General features: G+C 51.1%; 8 protein-coding genes across 8 annotated transcripts; 4 read left to right on the top strand and 4 right to left on the bottom strand.

Moving 5' to 3' along the window:
- Positions 1-23: 23 nt before the first annotated feature.
- Positions 24-1,103, bottom strand: alg13 (N-acetylglucosaminyldiphosphodolichol N-acetylglucosaminyltransferase catalytic subunit ALG13). The gene is made up of 3 exons (XM_073756676.1): positions 595-1,103; positions 399-537; positions 24-342 (listed from the first exon to the last, which is right to left on the bottom strand). Exons 1-3 carry the CDS (start codon positions 917-919, stop codon positions 204-206), a joined length of 603 nt encoding a protein of 200 aa, XP_073619587.1. The 5' UTR covers positions 920-1,103; the 3' UTR covers positions 24-203.
- Positions 1,104-1,221: 118 nt separating this feature from the next.
- BDV17DRAFT_253650 (mitochondrial 37S ribosomal protein mS35) lies at positions 1,222-2,615 on the top strand. Its single transcript, XM_073756675.1, has 2 exons — positions 1,222-1,795; positions 1,851-2,615. Exons 1-2 carry the CDS (start codon positions 1,240-1,242, stop codon positions 2,465-2,467), a joined length of 1,173 nt encoding a protein of 390 aa, XP_073619586.1. The 5' UTR covers positions 1,222-1,239; the 3' UTR covers positions 2,468-2,615.
- Positions 2,616-2,857: 242 nt separating this feature from the next.
- BDV17DRAFT_174589 (uncharacterized protein) lies at positions 2,858-3,448 on the bottom strand. Its single transcript, XM_073754832.1, has one exon. The coding sequence runs from the start codon at positions 3,275-3,277 to the stop codon at positions 2,909-2,911; it is 369 nt and encodes a 122-aa protein (XP_073619585.1). The 5' UTR covers positions 3,278-3,448; the 3' UTR covers positions 2,858-2,908.
- Positions 3,449-5,391, bottom strand: BDV17DRAFT_174588 (uncharacterized protein). The gene is made up of 3 exons (XM_073754831.1): positions 4,853-5,391; positions 4,704-4,773; positions 3,449-4,648 (listed from the first exon to the last, which is right to left on the bottom strand). Exons 1-3 carry the CDS (start codon positions 5,291-5,293, stop codon positions 3,621-3,623), a joined length of 1,539 nt encoding a protein of 512 aa, XP_073619584.1. The 5' UTR covers positions 5,294-5,391; the 3' UTR covers positions 3,449-3,620.
- Positions 5,392-6,606: 1,215 nt separating this feature from the next.
- Positions 6,607-11,270, bottom strand: BDV17DRAFT_253646 (putative chromatin remodeling complex subunit (Chd3)). The gene is made up of 2 exons (XM_073756674.1): positions 10,919-11,270; positions 6,607-10,852 (listed from the first exon to the last, which is right to left on the bottom strand). The coding sequence occupies exons 1-2, from the start codon at positions 11,159-11,161 to the stop codon at positions 6,704-6,706; spliced, it is 4,392 nt and encodes a 1,463-aa protein (XP_073619583.1). The 5' UTR covers positions 11,162-11,270; the 3' UTR covers positions 6,607-6,703.
- A 155-nt stretch (positions 11,271-11,425) lies between these two features.
- BDV17DRAFT_253645 (uncharacterized protein) lies at positions 11,426-13,262 on the top strand. Its single transcript, XM_073756673.1, has one exon. It carries the CDS (start codon positions 11,449-11,451, stop codon positions 13,201-13,203), a length of 1,755 nt encoding a protein of 584 aa, XP_073619582.1. The 5' UTR covers positions 11,426-11,448; the 3' UTR covers positions 13,204-13,262.
- Positions 13,263-19,021: 5,759 nt separating this feature from the next.
- On the top strand, positions 19,022-21,441 carry vosA. The gene is made up of 10 exons (XM_073754830.1): positions 19,022-19,184; positions 19,281-19,348; positions 19,428-19,497; positions 19,572-19,717; positions 19,773-19,857; positions 19,940-19,986; positions 20,046-20,154; positions 20,220-20,547; positions 20,663-20,785; positions 20,852-21,441. The coding sequence occupies exons 1-10, from the start codon at positions 19,135-19,137 to the stop codon at positions 21,119-21,121; spliced, it is 1,296 nt and encodes a 431-aa protein (XP_073619581.1). The 5' UTR covers positions 19,022-19,134; the 3' UTR covers positions 21,122-21,441.
- A 501-nt stretch (positions 21,442-21,942) lies between these two features.
- BDV17DRAFT_287682 (uncharacterized protein) lies at positions 21,943-24,882 on the top strand (the record flags this gene model as incomplete). Its single annotated transcript, XM_073761225.1, has 1 exon — positions 21,943-24,882. One exon carries the CDS (start codon positions 21,943-21,945, stop codon positions 24,880-24,882), a length of 2,940 nt encoding a protein of 979 aa, XP_073619580.1.
- Between the last annotated feature and the right edge of the window lie 69 nt (positions 24,883-24,951).

Raw genomic sequence — 24,951 nt, 5'->3', positions numbered from 1 at the left:
AGTATACAGAGTCAACACGCAAACACTCCAGGGCATGCACTTGAACAAGCCCATTATCAGTCCAATATCTTCTAATCCAGGTGATAGTTGAGTTCCAAGTATACATGCAGGTCCCGCCATACTCCAATCCCAGAGAAAAAAAAAAAAAAAAACTTCCGCGCTTGTCAAGCGGCGAATTTCAATAACTTCCGTCCGAACAAGTCCTAATCCAAATATCCCATCTCCTCCGAAACGACACCTTCTAGACTCTGTGGCGCTCTCTCGCGCATAGCCTGGACCGGAGGCCATCCGAGCATTTGAGTCCGCAAGGTTTCTGCGCGGTCGAGCGCAGCAGACACATCTCTATATAAGATCAGCAACTCGCAAAGAATAGTCGGTTCTGAGGAAAAATTGCATACTTATAGCTACTCCATATCGCGTAGCCTTCATCCTGAAGTACTTCGGCAAGCTCTTCCTGGTGATTGTCCTGAAGAGTGGGGTTAGGCACCACGACAAGGGGGACACCGGATCTCAGCGCTGAGAGAATGCTGCCAGAACCTGGACATTTCGAACAACTGTCAGTCACCATTCAAAGTTGCAGTAAGGATGTATTACCTGCGTGACTGATGACCAACCCGCTACTTCGGTTCTCGGAGGGTTTGGGTTTAGCTAAACGCATCTCGTCGTCCAGGCCAGCTGGGTTGAAATCAAAGCCCACCACCGTTATGCCATGTCGGTTGAGGTCGCCGTGTGGGAATTTCTCCTCGAACTCTTCAAAGAGCTGCTGTCCGTCCTTTCCATATTGTATAAGAAGATCGGTATACCCGTGCTGGTGCAAGGCACTCAAGAAAGTAGGATCCAGAAGTGACTTCAGCAGAAGGTGAAAGGAGGCCGTAGCTCCCACTGTGACAAAACATACCTTCTGCGCCTGCTGGTCCATACTGGACTTGGGGGGTTGATATGAGAGGTCGATGTTGACTGGTTTCGTCACTGTTCACAACACTGTACAGGGATAGATTTTCCTGAACTCAGAGCATTTGCAATAGTATCCACTTGCAGACTAGAGCTGCATATAGCATTATTCTTGACCAACATCCGCGGTGCTGGACAAGGGAAGAGCGGGATGAAGCTCGTTGAATGGCCCCGTCACAGGACCGCCCAATCGGTACTAGCGCCGCCAAGGCCAATTCAACATGCGCCAAAAAAACACCTCCGGCGAAATCTCTCCAGACCGGCAAGACAGCCTCATCCCCGCACACAATGGTCTTATTAGCAAGGTGCCTGGGCCGTTCCGCCCAGGTAATGGCCCGTAGAGGCCCAATTGCCCTCTCATACCGTCCATTCTCTGCCTCAGTTCCGACATTCGTGCACGAAGACCCCGACACGCCAGAACCGAAAGGCCCTTTTCGCATTGAAGACATGCCGCAGGTGCCCGAGTTCTCTCTGGATATGCTGGACAAGGAGGCGCGAAAGAGGTACGACTTGCTGTCACCGGAAGAGCGCGAGGAATTCCATGCTTCGTACCGCCAGTATGCCGACGAAATAAACGACCCCAAAGAACGAAAAAAGACCCTTGCGGCCATCGATGCGGACGTGCGAGAGATCGAGAAATCAGGGCCGCCTATACGGTTCCCGCGTCAAAAGAAGGTTAACGGCTTCTGGGCTGACGAGGAAGATGATGAGTTTGGTATTGTGCCGGATGACACTGAATTCTACGACGACGAAATTACTTCGATGGCCCACGCGGAGCTCGAGTTACATCGCGAAATGAGAGAGTATGCTCGGATTGCTGCTTGGGATATGCCACATCTAAGCAGTAAGTAAATTTTCTTCAGACGAGTTGATGGGCCTATCGAACTGACTCTCATTAGAACTGGCCCAACCTTTTACACTCCCCCCCGAAACCCACATCCTCCGCTTCCGCTACACCACATACATGGGCGAATCCCATCCCGCCGAAAACAAAGTCGTCGTTGAGCTCGCCAGCCGCGATCTCGTCCCCAAGCACCTCACCGAAGCGCAACGCCAGACATTCCTCAAGCTCGTCGGTCCCCGCTACAACCCAGACACAGACATCGTCAAGATGTCCTGCGAGAAATTCAACACCCGCGCCCAAAACAAACGTTACCTAGGCGATATCATCGGCACCCTTCTCAAGGAAGCGAAAGAGGGCGACTCATTCGCGGACATTCCTCTCGACCTCCGCCACCACAAGCCCAAGATCCGCCACCAGTTCCCCGAATCATGGATCATGACGGAGGTGCGCAAGAAGCAGCTCGAGGCTGACCGTGCGGAACGGAGACGCCTCCAACTCAAGAGTCTAAACGATGCCGTCGATGGAAACGAAGTTGTTGCCAAGGCGATCCAGGCTCTCCCCTCGTTGAACCCGGCGTTGCAGGCCAAGGCGGATGCGGAGCGTCAGAAGGTTGCTTTAAAGATGGGTGCTATGGGAGCGAAGGGGCAGAGGGCGAAGCCAAGACTTCGCTAGGCCCCATTGAGATCGCGGACGCGGACTGAGCCCTAGGCGATTGTTGTACAATCTAACTATCTATATTTTGTAAGCTTGCTGAATACTCGGCGACTCCAGGGCGGCGCATCGCAGGGTCGTTTAGATTTCTTTTCATGTCATGTACTATATTATATCAGACACTTATTACCACTTCATTGACTCTTATCCGCATATCTAGTAACATTAGCAAGCAGCGCCGGTTGTTTCCAATCCTGGTATCCCCCAATTTCTCCCGTCCTCTTGGACATACTCTATAGAACTAAACCACTGGAAGTTGAATATAGGAACGCATCATCAAATTTTGTTAGGAAAAGTTAAGAAAAAGGAAATGCCCGCCCTACTCCCTTCCATCTGGACAGACGGCCAACCCCTACCGTGCCCTCCCTTTTTTTCTATGTTTTCTGTTCTCGCCACCGCCCATTATAGCCGGGACAACCGGTATAAACGAGAGGACCCATCCCAGTATAATACAGAATAGAAGGCAGCGGACAAGGAACAGATGAAATGGTACAAGGGAAACACGTAACACATAGCATGTAAGGAAAGGAATGAGAAGGGGAAGGAGATGGTGAAATGTGGGTTAGGGTAGGGAAGGTGAAAAAAATCGACACGAAAAAACAAGGAAGAAGAGAGCTGTCGAAGCCATAAATAAATAAACGAACAAGAAACGAGAACGGGAAAGGAAAGGAAATCGGAAACAAGTAAGTGTCGAACGAGATAATCCAACCAGTCGTAGATTCCACCAAGCCCTATTGACTGGCTGTGGTAGACTATCCCAAGATCGTACATCAAGGGTTGTGATACGACAATAAGACAGCCCTATCACAAGCATGTTGCTTTCAAACCGAAACCGCACAGTTTCTCTTCGTCGATTCATATTTAACGTACAGGGCCCCTGACAAGCAGGGCTGTAGGTATAATTAAGCCATGGGAGGCCACGTCGGGTCGTATCGAGGGTTGTGTTGTGTTGGAAGACGTTGTGGTTATAGTTTTGTTTTGCCCTAGACGACGACGCCGATGCCGATGCTGTAACAGAAGGACAGGAAAAAGAAATGCTCGCTTGAGTGGAAATAGTATGACGGAGCCGAATGTATAGACTGCAGTAGCGTTGACATAGCGAAGTGATCGACTACTACTTTCCACCGGGAAGCAAATCGTCCTCGGAGGATTCACCAGATCGCTTGTTGTGAGACTTTCTTCCACCAAAGGCGTCAAAAGGACGTCTAGGACCCTTGCTATTCCCACGACGGAAATAGTTGTTGGGAACAGCACCGGCCGCGTGAGAGCGAGCGGTAGGAGAAACGTCAACGCCGTGGGGAGGGGAGACTGATATGTTGCTTCCGTGAGGAGTGCCTAGCCCGGGGCTGGTGAGCTGGGAGCCGGTCGCTTTGGAGGCAGGGGAGACGTCGTTGGAAGATACTGCGACCTGGTTATGGTAACCGTGCATGTTGGCCTGCTCGGGGATATTAATGGACAAAGCATTTTGGGGACCCTCATACAGCCGGCGTGATCTCTGAGCATTACTGAAGCGGCCAGGGCCCGCGATGGAATCATAAGGACTCGCGAGACTGTCTGCGCTGGGTAGACCGGGGCTCATGGTGAGAGAGTGAAGGCTATGGACGAGCTCCTCGTGAGGAGTTTTCTTAGGTGCATCCAAGCTAGTCTCGTTCGAGGGACGAAAGAGCAAATTGTTGGTTGACATATAGTCGCTAGCCGGGTGGTCCCACGACAGGAGGTCGGACTTCTGGCTGCCGGTGCTAAGGGGCCCAGGAGAGGGGATCAATGCCTGTGCCTGTGGGAAGGAGGTCATAGGTGAGGCGATAGGATTGAAAGCCATCTGCGAAGTTCCGCTGAGCACAGGCGCCTGGTGAAGCTCTTGGGTAGGCAGAGGAGCCAAGGATCTCTGGTCGATGGTCTTATCGGAATCAGAATGCTGTGATGATCCGTTGCTTTCCATCTGATGAGGATACTGGATCGACTTGACGGGAGCATCATGCTTCCAAGTAGGATTGTTCGCAGTATGAGGGCGCGGATGGCCATGTCCGTGTGGCAAGAGACTCGGTAAGCTGAACCTCTCGCGATACCATTTGGGAATGTCACGCAGGCCGACTTTCTCCAACCCCTCTTTATCTAGAGGCATTTCGTGCTTGTAAAGACATCCTATCACAGACCTGATTAGCCGTCAGTGTTGCTAGAAAGCCATCTCGGCTCTTACCTTGTTGCTGGTAATCGCATTCGCCGTGACGGATCCAGTAGGAGCAGAATTCCTTCTTGACGTTACGAGTCTTTTTTCGAGAATTAGCAACTTTTACTCGAAGAATTCTCAAGCTTTCATTGTGTCGCGCTTAAGATGCTATTACTCACCTGTTGGCCGTTTCCATGACCAGGGCTTCCACCGTTCTTCGGAACCAGCCATCCAGTAGCCGAGGGGTTGTTCGTATGCCAGATCTGAGGAAGAACGTGCTGAAGGAAGTTGTTCAGTCCCATTCGTTCATGCACTGCAAAATTCTCGTTGTTGATGATGCTCAACAGCGCAGACTGCAAGTCGTGGTGGCCGGGTTGGTAGTTCGTGCCGCCGGTTGACGAGGGGCGACTTGCAGTTGGCGAGATACCCTCAAGATGATAAAATTGGCCGCGGGGAATCACAGTTCCCAAACTCGTCATGCCCTGTGTTTCGCTAGGAGACAACACACGGGGCGCGCCGCGGACGGAGACGTTAGGAGCAAGTTCATCCACTGCAATGAGGGAAGTAAGATTTCCATTGGGGCGAGAACAGAAATACTGAGGACGAAGCGAGGAAGACATGATGGTACACGTCCGAATCTCGCTGAGTTCAGTCCTTCTGCGGAAAGAGGGAGAAGAAGAAAGGGATTGTGTTGGTCAGTACCGGCGCAGTAGGGGGAGGGGGGGGGGGTTGTGGGGGAGAATGGCTGCTTAAATGCTAGAAGCGGTGGCGAGGGAGGGGGAGGGAAATGGGTATCATGAGAAAAGTGAATGAGAGTAGTGAATGTAGTGACTGGTAGGGAAAATTTGATTCGCACAACCGATGTATGGGATTGGCGAAAGCAAGGCTGAGAGAAATGTGCTCAGGTTGCAATTCAAGTTGCTGGAAACGGGGAGGCCATCAAGTTCTAGACATGGCCTTTCTCCTCCTCTCGCTGTACATAGGGAGGAGGCTGAGGGAAGGAGAGTGAATGATATATAGTAAAAACCGGGCTTCTTGCGGTCATCCTCTGTCAAAGAGGATATATACAGTAGAAATCAAGCGGAAAAAGAAAGCAATTTACACGGCAATCAACAGAACATATTGAATAGTCGAACACCAAAGTCAAACAGAGGAAAATGAAGGACAGAAAAGAACTCTCAAAAAAAAAAGAAGATAGCAGAAGAAAGAGACGGTCCACTTAACTTTTGCCAGTGTTTGCCCATGGGTTGATTAGCTGGCCAGTACAACCATCCCCCCGGTTGGCTGCAGGCTTCGCCCTCTGCCTTCACTGTTCTGCCTGCTGTTCCCTGACTGTTTTCTTTTGGCCGGCGTACCTATCCATTTTGTTCTGGAAAACGAAGCTTCCAGCCCCATGCCCGCTTTGTCCTTTGACAGGTCTCCTGGGGCGGCGCTTACTCGCGTCTCAATCGATTGTTGTTGGCCCTGGCTGATCGTCAGGTAGCACAGCCCGGGAAATCTCCTGTATGAAGTTGTTAGAACAGCAGCTTTGTATCTGGAGCCTTGTTTCAGCAATTGAGGTGTGGGACGTACCCTTATGATAGAAAACGCGGATACTGTGAATCGTCCTTCACAGTCGGTGGGCCGGTCGATACGTTCGAGACCTTCCACAATCCTCGAAGGAGTTGCGGCTGGGAATTGTCTCGGTAATCAAAATGTAATTGATGTACTCAACGAACCCATGTTCGTCGTATCAACTGGTCGGGTCGACACAGCATACGTGGGCGATGTTCCCAGTTGAAGGACGAGGTTTAGGGAAGGTTTCCCCAGCTCAGTGATTTAAATATTTTATATCTTGGCCCATGTGACCACAACAATACCCCCCCCATACCAATTCAGGCACTGAGACGTTGATATTCTTTTGATGTTTATTTCATTGACTAATCGTGGTATAATTGTTTCCTCTATACAAAAAAGACAGAACCGCCCGACGCCCGCTCAAAAATGCTGCCAAATCGAGAGTCCCAAAAGAACGAAGAGAGCGGCCAAGATCACTTCCTTCCAGATAAGTAGCTGCTCACGGCACTGTACATCTCATGATCATTAGTTTGAGACCAATTTGCGCTAGGTTGCCCGTTCCTATAACCATTCGCCGAGTTTCCAGTGAGATCTACCACCGGCTGCCCAGCGGGAGGGATACTAGGCCTCTGAGAAGCTGCTGCGGTTTGGTTGGAAGGAGTCTGGTTTGCTGAGCCACCTGCTGCCTTACCCGACTCCCTTCTCTTGCGCTGCGCGAGATCACCCTTTATACCATAGCAGTACTTCTTTGCTAGCGCAACCAAATGCCGATCCTCATTGCTCTGTTTCAAGGCCTCTATCATCCTCGTTATCTGAACGTCTGATCTCAAGTGTGGGCATGTGCGAGCATGTCCATAGTGAGCGAGGCCGCAGAGACCGCAGTGTTCAACCCCGGCCACCTTTAAAGGACAAGACCCGACAGGGTGGGCGCCGTTGCAGACAAAACACTGATTGCCATTTCGATCTGACGTTCCATCCACCTTTGAGCCGTTCGCCGCCGGCGTTTGAGATGGTTGAGGCGTCTGGGTTGGTTGAGGGGGAGCTATGACGCGCTCGAACGGCCTGACTTTGGGTCTTTTCATGGGCATATCAGGATCGCTGACGGCGTCACCCATGCTGTAATCGGACTCTGCAGCTGCATCCTCATCATGGAATTCGTCATCGCTTTCCGCTTGCTGACCCGTACGCGATTTCGCAGGTGATGGATCTGGCTCATTGACACCGTAGTCAACATTTGCCCTTTTACGCTTGCCACGACCGAGAATTTCTGCTTTCTTCCTTGCCTCTTCGGCTGCGGCCCGCTCGCGCTCTTGTAAGATCTTCTCCCAAGTATCAGTGCCGATATTTCCATCTTCCTCGGAAACATGAAGTTGGTCATCCAGTGTCTGTCCGTCGTTGGCCCAAACTCGAGCAAAGCTGAATTCAGAAGCGGAGGCGTCTGCATCTGGGGTTCTGGCTTGCTCCATCTGACTTCGATCAAGAAGCTTATCGACAGACTCGGGGGTGTAGATCACGTCTCCAGACTCATCCTCATCAAATAGTGCTTTGGCTCCATGCCGAAGAATGGACTCTAAGTCCTTTCCGTCATCCTCTTCTGCAGCCATTCGATCGATTAGGACGTGGTCGAGAACCATCTTCTTCTTGCCGATCTGCATAATCTTCTCCTCAGCACTGCCCCGGACCATGAGTTGAAAGACAAGGACCTTGTTCTTTTGTCCTATGCGGTGAGCACGGGATAACGCTTGCATATCTTGATGCGGATTGAAGTCGGGGTCCATAATGATGACAGTATCGGCAGTAGCAAGGTTAATTCCCACACCGCCAGATCTCGTGGACAGAAGAAAAGCGAAATACGGCGAGTTCTCAGCATTATAATCGTCAATCATTTTCTGCTTCTCAAGCGAGGTCATTCTTCCGTCAAGGCGGCGATGAGGCAGACCCAGCCCATCAAGGAAGTCTTCCATGACATCTAAGTTCTCAAGAAATTGGCTAAAGATCAGCACCCTATGGCCGCGCGCCTGGAGTTTCGGCAGCATGAGTTCCAGCAATTGCAGCTTTCCAGCAGCATCCACTAAGTTCCGGTGGGCTATGTCAGGGTCATCAGTGCGCTCCTCGATCGCCTTACTATAGATAAAAGGGTGGCATAGGCACTTGCGCAGTTGCATCAAAATGTTGTTCAAATTATGACGCTCGTTCTGCTTCAGGGGCTGATCATCTCCATCATTCCTCTGGAAAATGGCTTTGATGAGCTGTGGGTTCTTGGCAAGGATAGACTTGTAAAGCTTCTTCTGGAGAACAGACATTGAAGCAGGCACAATAATCTGAGCAACTGGTGGAAGAAAAGTGAGAACCTGAGACTTAGTCCGACGGAGGAAGAAAGGCCGGATTAGATCGTGAAGCTCTGGAATATTCTCCTTCGACAGGGTTCCATACTTCTCCTCTAGTTCTTGGGCGTTTTGGGACTGATCGCAGAACTGAAGGAGGTTGAAAAGTTCCCTTATGTTGTTCTGTAAAGGCGTGCCAGTCATCAACACTTTGAAGGGGAAGCTCATCTTCGACAAGCCTTCGTGAATTTGGCTCTTGTCGCTTTTCAGTCGCTGCCCTTCATCGACAATCAGGCCGGCCCAGGGTATCTTTGACAACACTCTTCGAGAAGAATCATCCACCATTGTTTCGTAGGAGGTTATGACAACGTGACACTTGAGATCAGGGTCACCTCGAATAAACATCTCGTGTTCTTGTGCTAGCTTGCGGGCTAGGGACGAACCGTAGTATGTAACAGCGCGTATCGAGGGAACCCAGGTCTTGAATTCTTTCCTCCAATTCGGACACGTTGAGTTTGGTACCACAATTAGAAACGGCCAGCACTTGTGATCTTGAATCAGTGTTGCCAGCAGACCTATTACCTGTATAGTTTTGCCAAGGCCCATCTCATCAGCAAGAATTGCATTTTGCTGCTTGAACCACTTGTAATAGAGCCAGTTCAAGCCATCTCGCTGGTAATCCATGATTTCGCCGCCTGTCATGATCTTCGGTTGAGAATCTTTCGATTTGAACTTTTGCTTTCTGACATTGGCAAGGTGTTTTCGCAACGAGCTTTGATTGGGCGGGCCAATGTAGGGTTTCTTAGCCCAGTCGGCATAGGCAGATTTGAAGTCATTCCAACTGTCGGTATTGCTCGGGTCTGGTGGGTCTTCCCAGACAGCATCCTCATAGGGCAATCCTTTGAACTTCACATAGGCCTGCGAAACATTATCAACGCGCTCAAGGTCGGCTTCGTAATCCTCGCCGTAAACGTGAAGGTCATCATCCGAATATTTGACATCGAAGACGATATCAACCCGTAAATAGTCGTCTGGAATGGCCTCTTCCGCAGTCATCCGTGGCATTTGAGCCTTGTCTGATTTCAAGAAAGACCGGCGCATCACCGGGTTGATATAGCCCCAAACCCAACTGCCGGGCATCCACGTACAATGGGCGTATGATTTGCCCTTCCACTTTATGAGGTACTCCTTCTCCAGCTCGGGGGTTTTAGGCGAATTCTTGGAAGCAGAACTCATCGGCCGCCAAGCGACCATGGCGTTGACCTCTCCGGGCAATGACAGGCAATCATGACACTGCCAGGAGGACGTGCCTGACGAGGGGAGATGATCAAAATGGAAAGATCTATGGCAGGCCCTGCATCGGAAAAGTAAATTGTCTTCATTATTAATGAGGTATGACCCAACGGTTGTGATGGGATCTTCACCACCATTCTCTTCTCGTAGTTGCTGCTCTTGTTTCGATGTTAGGCGCTGTCTTAAAGGCGCGGACATCTTCCCTTTCTTGTTGCAGCCGGTGCAGTACCCTTGGCGAGGGAACTTCGGATCCTTCGTGTGAGCTGAACCTAAGCAACGACGACATTGAAGAATGAACTTATCGCTCGCAACTTTGGTCACAAGATGCTCGCGGGCAGTTCGTGGGCCTAAGCAGACTTGATGGTAGGCATCTGTACAGCCTTGGCAAAAGACCAGGGGTCCTTTATCAGGATGATCTCCCTTAAGAGAGCAGACTTCGCAGGTGTTACGATGGCGAGAACGGAACGGATCACTTGTTGGCATCTTCTCGAATTTCTCTTTGGTCCCGACGTATTTCTGATGTTTTGAAAGAACGGCCTCGTATTCGGAAATATCATCTTCGTATATCTCACGAAGATTGCGCCGCATGACCTTTCGTTGTCGAGTCGATGTCCTGGTGCCAGCTCGTGTATCAATATCCGAGTCGCTATCAATAGCATCTCGGTACCGAGGACGCTTCCTTCTCAACCCGCTTCGTCTTGACCTAGACGTGACAATCGGGCTGTCACTCGAGTCTGACGTTTCCCTCTTTTCATCGTCGCTGCTAATGATCCCAAAGAATTCAGTGAACTTGGTCTTTTTCGCCCGCCGTGTCGGCCTGCTGTCGCTCAATTCTGGTTCCGGGGAACTGATTGCGGCAATTTCTTCCTCGTCTTCCTCTTCCTCTTCTTCATCGCTCTCCGACTTTGGCTCGCTGGTAGGTGCACGGTATTTCACGCGCGAATTCTGGAAAGTCTCAAGAGCCTCTGCGCCATTCTCGAGGGTCTGTAAGCGCAAAGAGGTAATCTAACGAGGAAGGTGCGCTGTTAGTGACAAAATGTTCCAAAAAATGTTCGTGTAGGTAGAACGTACGACTTGGGTTTCGCCGCTCTCGAGCTTGACGGAATATGAAGGCTCGTAACTGTCCTCCGATGATACCTCCTGGATAATATACCGAACAGTATGGTGTCCAGGGGGCCACTCATATTCCTCGAGGTTGGAAAGCACAGGAACCTCAACCGCGATCATTCGAGGGGCATTGTGTTCAGGCTCTTTCTCCCTTCTGAAACCGAACACAGCTCCCCAGTTCCGGGCGGTGGCTGAGAAGCTGTCCATAGTATTCGTGTTAATGGTCGGCCACTATCATTTCGTGAACGACATGATCGAAGGAAGTGAAGTGAGAGTGAAAAAAAGCAGGAAGCGACAATCTCAGAAATGAAGCCGGGTCTCGAGGCCTGCTCTCCAATATTATTCTGCCAATCTCCGCGAGGAAACCGCGTCGGACGCGATCCGGAAACTCGGATGGACAATAATCCTGGCCGTTATCTTATCGGCGATAGCAGAAAAAATACAGGCGCTGAACGCCTCAGAATCTCATGAGCTTCTGAGAGCAAGAGGCCAAGATGTCTCTCAAATCTCCGCTCAGTGTGTATCGGTCTTCACTGCGGAACTCAATTACTTTCACCTCGTCGCGACAATTCCTCAGATATGCCTCACTCAATTCCGCTATTGGCCGCGGGATTCGCCGATCACAGAGTGTAGAGGATCCTCGAAGTACCTACGAAAACCGCGATCGTTCTCGCTCTGAAAAATCGTCTTCCAGGTCGCGAGACAACAGAGATCAGGATTATGGCCGGGATAAGTCTTTAAAGCCCGATTCCGATGATGATGGCTTTTCTCGAGGAGGAGGAGGCTTTCGTGGATTGCCGCGTGAATACCAGCGACCCCAGCCTTCGCGAAGATCGCAGGCACAGAACAGTTCCTCACTCACAGACAGAAGACAATTGTCAGGCAACGCGCGAAATTCAGAATTGCAAGATAGACGTCGTCCCGATCAAGCTGGACGGGTTCCAAAGGATGGATACAGGCGGCCACCTCAAGAGTTCGACGAAGAGGAATTCATTCGAACCGGGAACTTTCGTGGTGTAGCCCCTACACGACCACAATCCAACAATGCATCAAAAGCCCGGGATACTCGAGACTTTCGTGCTGCGGAAAGAGATCGCTCACCGCGACACCCCAAGTCATCACAAGAAACCTCTGAACTCTCGCAGCGTCCGAATCGCGAAGAAAAAGCGCCTCGCAAGCAAAAGTCTGAACGAGTGAGGGAACATGTCAAGGTCCCCGATACAATTCCCTACACTACTCCGGCGTCCGAATTCATCTATGGGACGTCAGCCGTTGAGGCTGCGCTGCGCTGCACTCAACGCCAGTTATACAAGCTTTATTTGTACCAGTCTGCCGAAGACCAGGAACTAGGTCTTGACAAGGCAGTGCTGCGGAAGCTCGCTCTGGCCAAGAACGTCAAAGTCAAGATGGCCTTTGCCGAGTGGGACCGACTTCTCGATAAGATGAGCACCGGGAGACCGCACAACGGCTGTATCTTGGAGGCGTCGCCCCTCCCCCGAACACCCATTCAAGCTCTCAAACCCGTCAAACTAGAGGACGACCACTTCCGCCTCGAACTCGCACCGCAAACACGGGAAGAAGCAGCCGTCAATGGTACCGATGACCGCATCACCATCAACCAATCCATCACCCAGCAACACAAACGATACCCCGTCGTCCTCCTCCTTGACGGAGTCGTTGACTTAGGAAACCTAGGAGCGATCATTCGCTCGGCTTACTATCTGGGCGTTGACGCCGTAGTCTTCGCCGGTCGAAATTCGGCGCCCCTATCCCCCGTCACGATTAAGGCCTCCGCCGGCGCCGCAGAGAACATGACCCTTCTCGACGTCAAGAACGAAGTCGACTTCATTCAGCGCTCTAGGGCTAATGGCTGGCGCTTCTACGCTGCCGATGCGCTAAGTCCGGACGCTACATATTTGGATCCTACTCTGATCCATAAAGACCCCCCTACAGCAACCCCGACATTAACACCCGGCGAGGGCGAGGGTGAGGGTGAGGGTAAGGCTGAGCAGGACTACAGCATCGGCCACTCACCCAGCGTAATAATGATGGGCAACGAAGGGTCCGGTCTAAGTCACCACATCAAATCGCACGCCGATGCCATCGTCAGTATCCCCGGGGCGAGGTTCTTGGACCCGGCTCGCGTCGACAGTCTCAATGTTAGTGTTGCCGCGGCGCTGCTCATGGAGACGTTCCTGAGGGTTCCGCTTGGGCTTGCGCCTGTGCATCGTAAGGTGGGTCGTCGGTGAAAGGTGATGCACCTGCTGTAGCAGGTGGTGGAGGGTGGACTCTGGAAAGAGCTTTGTATTATTACTATAATTCCTTGTACTATAAATGTTTATAAGCGAACATTGTGTATATTCATCTCTACTATCGGCGAGACTTATTGCATTTATCCGTATATCAACGACGTCTTACCTACTACCCCTCGCCTCGCGCATAAACACTAAGCCGATGACGGCAACGAGAAACGAACCCTTGCAGAAAGAATACCCATGACATTCCTGATAATTTGTCAGCGCGGTGCATACTGATCAACGAAGTGACTGCGTAGACTAGCTAGTCATATTCATGTACTCCGACCCCAGTGAGTCACCAATAAATGATCTATACAAATCGCTCTTAAAATCGCAGGGCAAGCAGAAAAAACAATCCAAGCAACCAAAAAGCTAGGACAGGTCCCAAACCCACGGTATCATGTGATGCCCTGTCCTGCCTCTCACTCTCCCATCTGAGATTCCGAATCTGACAAAAAATCGACCCGTCACTTTGGCCGTGAACTAGTCGGATACGGCCCATCCACCTGCATGCAAAAGTACAGTTGGAAGTTACAGAGCATAAACTACGTTAGTAAACTCAAATCAGACACGAAATCCAGGAATGCAGTTGGCTTGCATTATGCACACACTACGGAGTAGATATGCAGCTGGGAGCCACTCCTGAGAAGATTGCCAATAAGGTTCGCTCCTTAATTCTCATCGAGGTTCTGCATGTCCTTCCTCATGTATGCAGGTACTAGTACAAGTACTCCAGGTAACGGGAGGAGGGTGATGACTTATCGCGCAAGACCAATGAGGGTTTTGGCTCACATGCTTGTTGGGAATTTAATCGGATACTCATGATTGGCTGCTTGCTGGCGGAAAGGGTGTATTGGAGGTTCGATTCGCCCTGGGACCTGATATTGGGGCTGTTCTGTGTAGTGCCCTTCGGCCCCTGCCGTCTCCTATTTGGGCAATTGGCCCTTCATGGTGAGGTGGAACCGGTGATTAGAAAGTAGGAGGACGTCTTGGTGGAAGTCGGATTCTACCGATTGAGCATAGGGCGCCATGAATCTACGCTTCAACCGACGTTCCTATTTCCTCAATAAATGAATGGTGAGGGCGATGATGAAGTGCATGGAAAGCAAGGGCTCTGGCGTCTGGCATCGCGACGTCGCTGATCGCCGACAACGAGGTAGATAGATCGGCGTGGCCGTTCTTTGCGCGAGGTTAATTGGGTATGGCTTTCCTCGATAGGGGTTTCTCTGCAGTCCTCGCTGGGAATCTATCTTCAATGGGCCGAGTACGGAGTAGATGTAGAATACTGTCAGTGAAGTTTCATGAATCGCAACAATCAGAATAAATTGATCCTTTGGTAAACCTCTGGCGCTGTGGAGGAGATGGAGTCTGTATCCGTATCTGATCCATTGAGAGGTCGTTGATTTCAGTCACAACTGTGACGATCATAGTATTTCAGGACGGAGTTTGGTAACACTAAGCAGGCCCATGGCTCATGGCCCATGCAGCATGCTAGCGCTGCTAAGAAGCAGTGAAGTTTGGGACGAACCCGAGACCCAGAATAAGCATAACGGGAGCGTAAAATAAGCGCCCTCTCAACTTTGGTTCGGATGGGGATGCTCGCAGATCGCCAGCTCTGAAACGAGTCCCTGACCATTATAGAATCATGGAGATGACTTTCGCACTTTGTTTGTCTGCTGATGAGATGGGGAGATCCAGCCGATAGTTCCACACAACACTTCATCGTGCGTTTCTTTGACCCCCACACCATTCAGCTGCCACCAACGAGTCTTCGCCGTAGTACCCTGTGTGCTCCATGAACCAACCCACCATCGAAGGCCAGGAAGAAAAGGCTTTTTGGCAGAGGACCGCTAAGTTTTGGGCATGTTTCTTTATTCATCGTCTTATAGGTATCGGTCTCATGGATTTCCTTCAATCAGCTCTGCTGTTGTCCTGGTTCGGCCGACACTTGCATGAGTTTCTTATGGCAAACCCACAGCTGTCGCTTCGGCGCAAATTAGCTTGATCCTGACAGGAGAGCGGACTGCGTAGTGTTCTCCTTATGAACCAAGCTGGCGGTCGTCGACCAGCAAATGATTCTCTCAAATTCTCGCCCTCTTTATTATCTTTTTGTTTCTTTCCCCTGCTTCTTGTCGTGCTCGTTTACGCGGGCAGAACTGGGTACAACTCGTGTACCGGGCGCCAAAACCCTCGCCCATCAGCATCAACTTACGAGCCATGATGGCGGCGGAACATCTCATGACAGAGCTTTCCGTACCATTCAGTGACCACGATCCCCTGATTTTGAATGCATCGATCAATCTCTTCTGCAGGTCCATGGGTGAAGAGATGAGTGGGCAGCGACTAGTTATGACTAGAATTATGATGCAAGCGCCCTCTGTCCGTTTCGACTGATCAATTTCAGCCTTTTTTTCTTTCCCGTTCTCCTTTGCGCTTTTCCTAGGGAAGGAAGCCGAGTTCAAGGAGGGGTAAGATGAGTGTTCGCACCAGCCTGCAGCAGACCCTTCAAGAACCAGGCCTCATTGGTCCATTTGGCCCTTGCGTGGCATCGTCAGTCGTCACACCTCGCTGCAAGAACGTTTTTAGTTGGTTTTGATACCACAACTCGCTGATAATTCGAGCCTAGGGTGAGATTGCATTGATATTCTATTGACTTCCGACGTAGGGAAAAGCGATGTCAAGCGGCAAGGGCCGGCCCATATGGATGCGGTAACAGCTTTCCTGATTCGAGGCCCGGGCAGTATGAAGGAAGACCATCGAAAGCCTTCTGATGCCAATAGATGCAAATGTCACTTCTGGGAGCCGTACGTATTCCGAAAACACTATCAGCAAAGCTCTACTCAGTGAGCAGGCTCAGGATTCGGTGTACCCAATCGTGTAATATACAACGGCGCTCTTTCTCCTCGAGGGATCACTACTGACGAGGTATTGATGGGGCCCGATGAGGGCAGAGTACCTAGTTTCTCCAAGATGCCCAGTGACCACCGCGCGCCACCCAAGTAAGGTTAGTTAGCTCTCATTACCGCGCTCCTTCAAAAGCCAGTGAGCAGCTCGCTGCACTGGTGATCTGATTGGGAAGAACAAATGCATCCTTGTCTTTTCCACCGCATCAATCGAATTGACCGATCGGTGCTGACGGTTGGGCCTGGCTTGGGTGCGCAAGTCGAATCAACTGCCTGGATCGATCTTTTTTATTCCTGGGTGGGCGCTGAACGGCAGATCTCTGCACCTGCATGTTTAAGGTGTAGGCGATGTGATGCATCTATCGCGCTAGAATTCTCGAATGCAGGAAGTGCAGCCAGCTGGTGGTGAGCGACTCTTGCACAACTGCACGTTGAAAGGGTCCACTCTTTTTTCCACTTCCTTTTATTCTTGCCATGCGCTGCTTTGAAATACCCATCATCGTCTGTATAACTTTACCACCTCGTCCTCTCCTTTCTGGTATCGTTCAAAGTCCTTTGCGTTGCCTGGTGACCGGCTTCTTCGCAAATTCGGGGCCATCGTGAACAAAGGACGCTGTGCCTCGGCGATACGAGCCTGCGTATCTACATAACCGTCCAAAACTGAAGTGAGGCTCACGGGATTTTGTCGACGGAGACAGGAGGTTACTTGACGTGGAGCGACAGGGGGGCGCGCGACATTCTGTTGGATACTCTCTTACTCGGGAAGAGAGCCGCGGCGCACCGAAGGACTTTGGTTTCTAGAAACACTGACGACAAGGATACCAGCACGTCGAGAACGTGATCAGAACCTTATAGGCTCTGACGGTAGTTCTTGAAGGCTGTGTTTTGACTCCGTGGCCGCCCGCCGTTTTCTCTTTGTCTGAGGCTTGGGGAAGGCTAATAAGGTTCGTGATTTCCTGATTTGGCAAAAAGTTCGCTAGCATAGCCTCTTTGAGGACTCAGTTGACCGCTAATGATGTTGTAGTTGTCCAGAAAGACCTTATATTGCCAGATAGAAGAAAAGACCTCCAAGGGCTCGCTCGAAGGGAAGGAGATATCAACGGAGAGTAGCCGCTAACGCATGAAGTACAATCAAGGTTTAGGTAAGTACAAGATGACAGCATCAGCGCCACGGCAGTTGCACCTGCAGGTTCCAACCAGTTCTCGTTTATACTAGGATCAGTTATGACATCTGATTGACTGGCTTGCTAGGTCGACTCCTCCAAAACCACCCCTTCCCATTGACCCGGGGTCACGGGGAGGGCTGGAGACCCTGTGTGGCGGACAGATACGGGTCTGATCACCTGCATAGCCAGGCTCCATCGTCACTGCACACAGGCCAGCCGTTACATCGGTGGGCTGGGGTGTGGTCGGGGCAGCGCGAAGTGGTTTGCCCGCAAACGCAGTGGATTTCGTGCCTAGCTCGATCGGTCGTCAGGCGATCTGGCTAAGCAAGGTAGACTTCAAGCTTGCGCAGGCCACCGAACTGAAAACCGACTTATTTTTCCTGGCTTCCCCTCCTGATCTTGTGGGACCTGCCAATGTGTGCATCATCTCCATGGTACACCGGTTCGCGTCGGATCGTCAGACTTGATATTCACGTTAGCCCGCGTGCCCAACCGTGGTCGGCGTGACGACTACTGGCAGCAAGAGAGCTTCACCCGTCGGGCAAAGATCGGTTCTATCGTTATCGATTGTTGTGTCTGTCTGTTGAAGAGGACGAGATATCTACTACAATCCTGGACTTCGGGTACAGCTCCACTCAGCATTATCTGCCTGGCTGGCTGTCGTCTGATCTTAGTAAAGCCCGACCCGGAAATCTTTTTGCATCGCCGTCAAAATTGGTTGATTGTGCCCTTGATTGGACCGTTCATTTATTATTATTATTATGTCTTTTTATTAACCTCGGGTTCTGTTCTGTGCGTCAGAATCATCCAGAGAGGTCCGGAGGCGACTTCAGACCCATCATTCAGCTACCATCTATCACCTCCGCCGCCACTTGTTGTTCGCCTGCCTACTATTACTACTTTGACTTTTGGAACTCTTGTCTAAGCAGCTTGGGTCTTTGGTTCCTCGCATCATCCGTTCCAGTCTCTCGTTCGGCTCTGAAATTGCATTGCGATTGGTCAGCCCGAGATACACGGTCGGGAATTCTCCAGTTGAAACGAATTTTGAGCTTTTCTTCCTGGCCTTGAATAAAAAAACGAGTGCCTGCGACAAGAGGGAAAAAGGTCCTTTGCCCGCAAAACAAAGAGGAAAAGTGACTTAATCACGAGGGGAAGACATTTAAGCAAGCCGGAAGCCTAACTTGGAAAAAGAACGAAGAGGAAAATCAAAAACGAGGCCGGGGGACGACGAGCGCGCGACAGACAAGTGAAGCTGAACATTAAAATTGGTGGTGGAATCGCGCCTGATAAAGTTTGTCTGGAACCGGAGCTCTGGGTGCAGTGACTTCCAGCGTTGTCTGGTCTTCGGTTGTGTCTGTGCTGCCGCTTGCGTTCTGACGACACCATCAACCTCCCGCTTGCGGTACATCAAGTCTATCCCAGCCTCTGCAACATTCGCTCGTTCCGGCCGCTGCAACTCTGCATTTTTATCTTTTGCTCCACTGGAGCTGCTGAGTTTCGCCTGGGCTGGCCTTGGTCCCAGTAGGTCATACTACCGTTGTGCCATCGTTAATCGACCCTCTGAATTCATCGCCCCCCCACTACAGTATCATTCCCGCCAGCTTAACGACAGCTATCCTTCTGGGTCCCAGGGATTCGCTTCCTTTCTTCCTCTTCACTCTCCTGCGATCCTGCGTCGACCCTATCTTCGTCTACCAATTCTCACGGAGCCCCGGTTCAGCTCAGTCCTGGTTCACGGTTCTGTTACTGACGGATATTCCGGTGTTTGGACCCTTTGGCTTTTCTCGCCAGTCGTTCTCCGAGAGCTCGCCTTGATGAGTGCGGCGAGTTATTCTGATCCTTCCCTTCCTCGCCCTTCTACGAGGTGCGTTTTCCAGCTTCACAGAGAGCGTTGACTCGGGCTCAACTAGCTCTCGATTTTGCGACTTTGCGAGTGGACGCTAACGATTGTGTTTCGCAGTGATGACTTTGACCTGATCGTGCGTCAACACCCCAGTCGGGCGCGGGTTGCTGGTGGGAAGGAGAAAGGTACGTGAGACCTGGCGCTAGCCCGGTGCGCACATTCATGCGGACAAGCAAGTGCTAACACTGGGCTCGATCCTCGCAGAGCGCAAGCCCGTTGATCCGCCGCCCATTGTGCAGATTCGGGTGAGGGAGGAAGGGACGTATCTATCCCAGTGAGTGGCCGAAGGTCTTTTGCTTGCTGCTGAAAGTCTCCGCTCGCAACTAACCACTCACTCCTTGCTCCCAGACATTACCTGCAGAGTCCGTATTTTTTCATGTGCTGCAGTCTCTACGATGCGCAAGAGGATGCTCCAGCCCCGATTTCTCCGTCTACTGCTTTGACCGGGACCTTGGTTTCCTCGCTGCATCGCCTGAAGGATGTGGATAACACAGGTAAAGAGCTGATCGCACCGCAGGAGGATGGACACAGGCTGACTTTCACTTTAAGACGGAGGATTCTTTGTATGGGGCGATTTGTCTATTAAGATCGAGGGAGACTTCCGGCTCAAATTTACGCTCTTCGAAATGCGAAAGTAAGTCTACTTGTGCCTCTACTGGTCTTGCGTTTAGCAACAAGGACGAAACGAGGGCTAACGATGACTTTACGGTGATCAGGAACGAGGTTGCCTTCTTGAAATCGATTTTATCAGATCGATTCACTGGTGAGTTTCACTTGCCGAGGCCGCTTTCACTGGAGATCACCGCAACTGACCCAGTGCAGTCTCGCCGCCCAAGAGTTTTCCGGGAATGGCGGAATCAACCTTCCTTTCCAGATCCTTCGCGGATCAGGGAGTGAAGCTTAGGATTCGAAAAGAGCCACGGACGTTAATGTGAGTAAAGAATTGGCGGCTTGGTCGGTTTGGCAGCCTGCGGTCTAGCTGACAGACAACTGTAGAAAGCGATCAGCACCACGGCCGGAAGAGTTCCCCCAGGGTATTCCTCCGCGCTCTCCTCCTGAACGAGCATCCATGCAGATTCCTGGAACTAGCTACCCTGCGCCAGCCTATCAGCCCACGAGCAGGGACTACCAATACTACGCACCCGTCAAACGCCAGAGGACATCAGTCGACTTTGGCTCCAGAGGCATGTATGATGCAGATGGGCGGGGAATGCGCCAGATGGAGGCATACCCTCAGACTGCGGCGTTGTACGGTCAATCAGGAGGATACCCAAACGCTATGATGGGATACCCATCAGGACATACTGGAGTTCCCGATTATACGGTTCGTCAACCTCTGATTCCTCGGTCCCCTACCAACCAAGAACTCCACGGTCCCAAGAGCGACAGCGAATCTAGGGCCAAGGATGAGCCGCAACAATCTACTCACTGTCTCTCAGATGCCATACGGAATTCCATCGTCAGCCCAAGTACCGCAGATGCAAGATCCGGCTGCTCAGAGCCGGTCCAGTCAACAGGCAACGATGCAGTCGATGGGGATGGTGAATCCGCCGGGCACACCTGTATGGATTATACTGAATTGTCCTCCTTCCCTGAAAGAAGCTGACTAGTCATATATTTTCGCGCAGACCCCAGATCCGGCCCGAGCGATGCTGCAGCAAGGTTATCCTCGACAGTATTCCGGTAGTTCTTCAGTCCTTCCACCTTTGCAACAACAGAGTCGCAATTACCCGCAGGCCACGAACGGCACAGGAACGCGAAATTTTTATGAGCAGTCGCCGCAGGCCACCCCTATACTTCCCTCTCAGCCTCTTGGGACAAGCGATGCTGATCGTTATGGCGTTCCGCCAGGTCACACTGGGTTTGATCCAGGGTCAGCGAATGGAACTCCTCGGTGAGGGCACGATACTGAAGAGAAATTTTATTTGCCCTCTGCTTCTGCACATTTTCCTTTTACATTGCTTCATGGGCTTTTATAATGCCTTTCTGTTATTGCTTTGTTATTGATAGACTGCTGGATGGGTGTCATGTTTTCTTTGCTTTCTGCGGTGACAAATGTGTTATACGGGGATAAACACGGCGCCAATGGGGATTAAAAGGGTTCACCGGTTGACTCATGGTCAGGTATGGGCGGCTATCTCTTCATCGGTTTTCTCTTATTTCGCTGTGGGTATTATGGAGAAAGGTAATCATTTCAATTCCTTGTATATATCATTATTACCAGTCTTATTCGCTGCTAGTCAGTTAATGGACTGATTTGTTCGCTGACAGAGAACACTCTCAAAATGGCTGCTCATAGTTCGAAATCATCTACGCAGTGTAAATGGTTGTTGGCGGAGATGTGAATCCAGCAGGGTCCGTCGTGGGTGTTCCTTCTGTTTTTGAGCTCTCTAGCACAGGCAGCCAGTTCTCCCCCACTCACTTAGCACCAACTCGATTTATCTCTTCTCCCATCTAATCTCATCTTTGCCTGCTTCGCACCTTACTCATCTTGAAATCTGCAATTTTTGGGAAGAGTCAGCTTTACGGCAACACAACATGACTACCCACTGGAGGAACCACACCCAGGCCACCCCAGAGCCCGATTACGATGGCCTGGAGATCCGGTGCACATGGAGCGGAGAGTATGAGCAAAGGGCGAATATCAGACTTTCCATTGAGGTGAGAGAAGACTGATTCTTTTTATTGCCTCTTCGCGTCTTAACACACGGGGTGGCTCATGCAGGTCCATTGTGTTCCTAACACCCAATTGCAACTGCTGGATCTGCGAGGTCCGGGTATCTTCCTCGAACATTACGCGCTAGAAAAATGTCTTCCACAGACCGAACATGACTCGGACGACTGGGACGACATAGAAACACCGAAAAGCCCTCTATTTGGATTCTCCCCTCTCGGCGGTGATGCTACTCATGATTTCGTGCCATCTCCAGGCGATTCCAGCGTGTTTGACGATAACCCCATACCACAATTCTGGCCGGTCCCGGAGCAAAACGAGGATTTCACTGCGGCTGACCAAAATACTAAGCACGAGGCAACCTTTCATGACGCCGAGTCTTCACGGGGAAGTCCCTTGTCCTCAGAGTCAACTGCGAGGCCACTGTCTTGCTCTCCAGAGCTCTATCTGGAGGTAATGGCAAAGTCGCGAAAGAGGAGCGCCACCGAGGCTGATTTCCCTGATTCTGGGTCCGATGCGGACAATGAGCTTACTGGAGTGCTGAAGGAAGTCGCTAACCGCAAGGTCCGGCAATTGAAACCGATCGGGTCAACCAGTACTGGGGACCGGGAAACGGGCGGAACGCTTTCTGAATCGATCTATCATAGAGAGATTGCACATCCCAGAAGCCCAAAGAAATTGTCGCCAATTAAGAAATCGGGACCGGTCGTCTCGCACAATGTACAAAAGCCCGAGAGATCCGATAGATCTGCCGGAAGCCCGGAGGAACCAAGAACAGCGACGACACTGGGCTCGGACAATATCAGGAAAAGCGCCATTCTGAAGAGTCCCGATAAAGCTGCCGGAAGTCCGGTGAAATCAGGGTCAACGAGAACCCCAGGCTTGGTTGTCCATAATGATAACTCCACTCTAAAGAGTCCCAACAGCTTCACTGGAAGCCCTAAGAAATCAGGATCACCGGCAACACCAAGCTTGGCTGCCCCGAATGCTAATGCTAGTTCCAAAAGTCCCGAAAGACTTGCTGGGAGTCCTAGGAAAATAGGACCGGCGACAGCACTAGTCATCTCCAAAGAGAATGTTAGCCCCAGGGGCCCGGGAGCTTCTGCAACAAGCGTGCGAACTTTAGAAAAGCCAAAGAAGACAGATCAATCCGTTTTCAAAGTCAACCAACCTCAAGCATCCGACACCCAATCGGCATCAATCAGTTATTTCGGTACTCTAGAGTCTCCAGCACGGAAAAAGTTTGCGGACACCGCCGTGGGTTATCATCTTGCGCATAGAGAGGCTCTTGGAAACAAAGCAGTGACAGACGATAGTACAAGTATGAAGACAATCAGGGAACCTCGGGTTCGCTTTCAGATACCCAACGACACAACAGCCGAGGCGGAAAGCTCTAATGGTCAGTCATCATCGTCTATTCAGGATAAGATGCTAGGAGCAGATCCTGGTCCGCAGGACTTCGAATTGAGTCCTTTCAGCGAGGACACAGATCCGTACGATGCACCAGAAAACACGAGGGAGCCTAGCCGCCTCTACGAGCATATTAAGATCGAGCAACCAGAGTCATCCGACCAACCAGAGGTGAAAACCATCAATGGCCTTGTCATCCTCGAGAACTCCGAGAGGGTGCTATCGGCCACATTCAAGGTCACCATAACCGCATCTGTCTTCTTGAGGCATCCGAACGAGAAGGGTTGGGCCGATTTGGAAGTCCCAGGCATTCCGAGAATGGGGGGCGGCAAGACTGGGTTTCTTCTGTTCCTCATGCCCGAAAACCGCGGCCTAGAGATTCGGACCACGACGGTCACTAGAGCAACGATCGTGGAAAACTGCCTCTTTGCCGAGTTCATCAACCGTGGAAATCTGGTGGTTCCTGTTCGCCAATGTGATAAAAAATGCTGCGGCGTGATTAGTGGCTTCACAGTTGACCAGGAAATTCTTTCCCACAATATAGCTAAACCGGCTGCAACCGAGGATCGAAGGGATCAACCAATCATTCAAATGAGATGCCATGCATTGTGTTCTTTGAGACTGCACAACCGCTGTTTCTGGACCGACAAGTGTATCATCTACCTCTATGTGGATGGGGGCCCGCATGGTTACTTCAAATGTGACGTTACGTCCCAGCAAGACGCGATGAAGAAGATCTATATTACGGCCAAAGAGGGTGCCAGAATGGGAGTCTCTCGTCTTCGCATCACCTGCTCGCCCAAAGACCTGGACAGGCTTTATGTACGATGGACCTTAAAGTTTCCTGGTATTAGAGCAGCATATTGGGCTCCGCGGATATACTCGGGCTTGTCAAAGTCTCATGAGGAAAGCAAGCACCATCAGCGATACGATCTATTAGAGGTGCTGAACGACCCTTCATATCTTTTCTCCGGAACCGAGGCCACGGAAGTTGAGTGCATTAGAGACAGCGGGTTCAACTCAACCTACGAGCACATTGAGCTGCCCTCTGAAAACGCGGAAGGAAACCCGAATAGTATCTCTTCGCAGCCCGCCCTCACATGGCCAATAGGTTCTCAGATCGAACAGGCAGTTCATCTGCAGGCCTCATATTGCAACTGGTATTTGCGTTATGTTTGGAAACGGATTCTGATGGGCGTGCTCTGCCTCGCCTTTCTGCGTATTGGAGTTGTCATGTTCGCAAAATCCAAACCTGCGATGACCCAAGGCCCCCTCCAAGTTGTGGAACAAATCAGCTCAACAGCGTTACCTCATTTCTCGGATAAAATGTCGAACAGCCAAGACCGTCTCGACCAGGAGTCTTGTACCGGTGACCGCAGCATCTTGGACAGGTATAGGGCCATCGATACAGAGAGAAAGACGAAGCCACTCAAGAGAAGCGAAGGGGAACAGAGACAGAGCATCAATGTAGAAGAAAACGGGGAACAGGCAAATTCTCCACTCTCGATCAGGGACAGAATTGATTATTGGCTTGGTTGGCCGGGCCCAGTTGATGGAATGCGCCATGGTCGTTAGCATAGACTGGAGATATTGTGATGATAAGATGTCAGCATGAATAGAGCAGTAGCTATCAGAGAGCGAATG

The sequence above is a fragment of the Aspergillus undulatus genome, assembly GCF_047715775.1.
Source record: "Aspergillus undulatus strain CBS 261.88 unplaced genomic scaffold BDV17scaffold_5, whole genome shotgun sequence".
In the NCBI taxonomy this organism is placed as follows: Eukaryota; Fungi; Ascomycota; class Eurotiomycetes; order Eurotiales; family Aspergillaceae; genus Aspergillus; species Aspergillus undulatus.
The sequence above is the reverse complement of the archived record's forward strand: the minus strand, read 5'-3'. Positions and strand labels throughout refer to the sequence as shown.

Excerpts from the sequence above, each read along its gene's own strand:
- alg13 (XM_073756676.1), bottom strand. The coding sequence starts at position 919 with ATGGACCAGCAGGCGCAGAAGGTATGTTTTGTCACAGTGGGAGCTACG. Across the intron at positions 538-594 it reads GTTGGTCATCAGTCACGCAG|GTTCTGGCAGCATTCTCTCA; the intron begins GTAATACATCCT and ends CGAAATGTCCAG. Across the intron at positions 343-398 it reads GCGATATGGAGTAGCTATAA|AGATGTGTCTGCTGCGCTCG; the intron begins GTATGCAATTTT and ends GATCTTATATAG.
- BDV17DRAFT_253650 (XM_073756675.1), top strand. The coding sequence starts at position 1,240 with ATGGTCTTATTAGCAAGGTGCCTGGGCCGTTCCGCCCAGGTAATGGCC. Across the intron at positions 1,796-1,850 it reads GGATATGCCACATCTAAGCA|AACTGGCCCAACCTTTTACA; the intron begins GTAAGTAAATTT and ends GACTCTCATTAG.
- BDV17DRAFT_174589 (XM_073754832.1), bottom strand. The coding sequence starts at position 3,277 with ATGTACGATCTTGGGATAGTCTACCACAGCCAGTCAATAGGGCTTGGT.
- BDV17DRAFT_174588 (XM_073754831.1), bottom strand. The coding sequence starts at position 5,293 with ATGTCTTCCTCGCTTCGTCCTCAGTATTTCTGTTCTCGCCCCAATGGA. Across the intron at positions 4,774-4,852 it reads GTCATGGAAACGGCCAACAG|ACTCGTAACGTCAAGAAGGA; the intron begins GTGAGTAATAGC and ends TCTCGAAAAAAG. Across the intron at positions 4,649-4,703 it reads ATGCGATTACCAGCAACAAG|GATGTCTTTACAAGCACGAA; the intron begins GTAAGAGCCGAG and ends GGTCTGTGATAG.
- BDV17DRAFT_253646 (XM_073756674.1), bottom strand. The coding sequence starts at position 11,161 with ATGGACAGCTTCTCAGCCACCGCCCGGAACTGGGGAGCTGTGTTCGGT. Across the intron at positions 10,853-10,918 it reads AGAGCGGCGAAACCCAAGTC|ATTACCTCTTTGCGCTTACA; the intron begins GTACGTTCTACC and ends CTTCCTCGTTAG.
- BDV17DRAFT_253645 (XM_073756673.1), top strand. The coding sequence starts at position 11,449 with ATGTCTCTCAAATCTCCGCTCAGTGTGTATCGGTCTTCACTGCGGAAC.
- vosA (XM_073754830.1), top strand. The coding sequence starts at position 19,135 with ATGAGTGCGGCGAGTTATTCTGATCCTTCCCTTCCTCGCCCTTCTACG. Across the intron at positions 19,498-19,571 it reads GAAGGGACGTATCTATCCCA|ACATTACCTGCAGAGTCCGT; the intron begins GTGAGTGGCCGA and ends CCTTGCTCCCAG. Across the intron at positions 20,786-20,851 it reads TGAATCCGCCGGGCACACCT|ACCCCAGATCCGGCCCGAGC; the intron begins GTATGGATTATA and ends ATTTTCGCGCAG.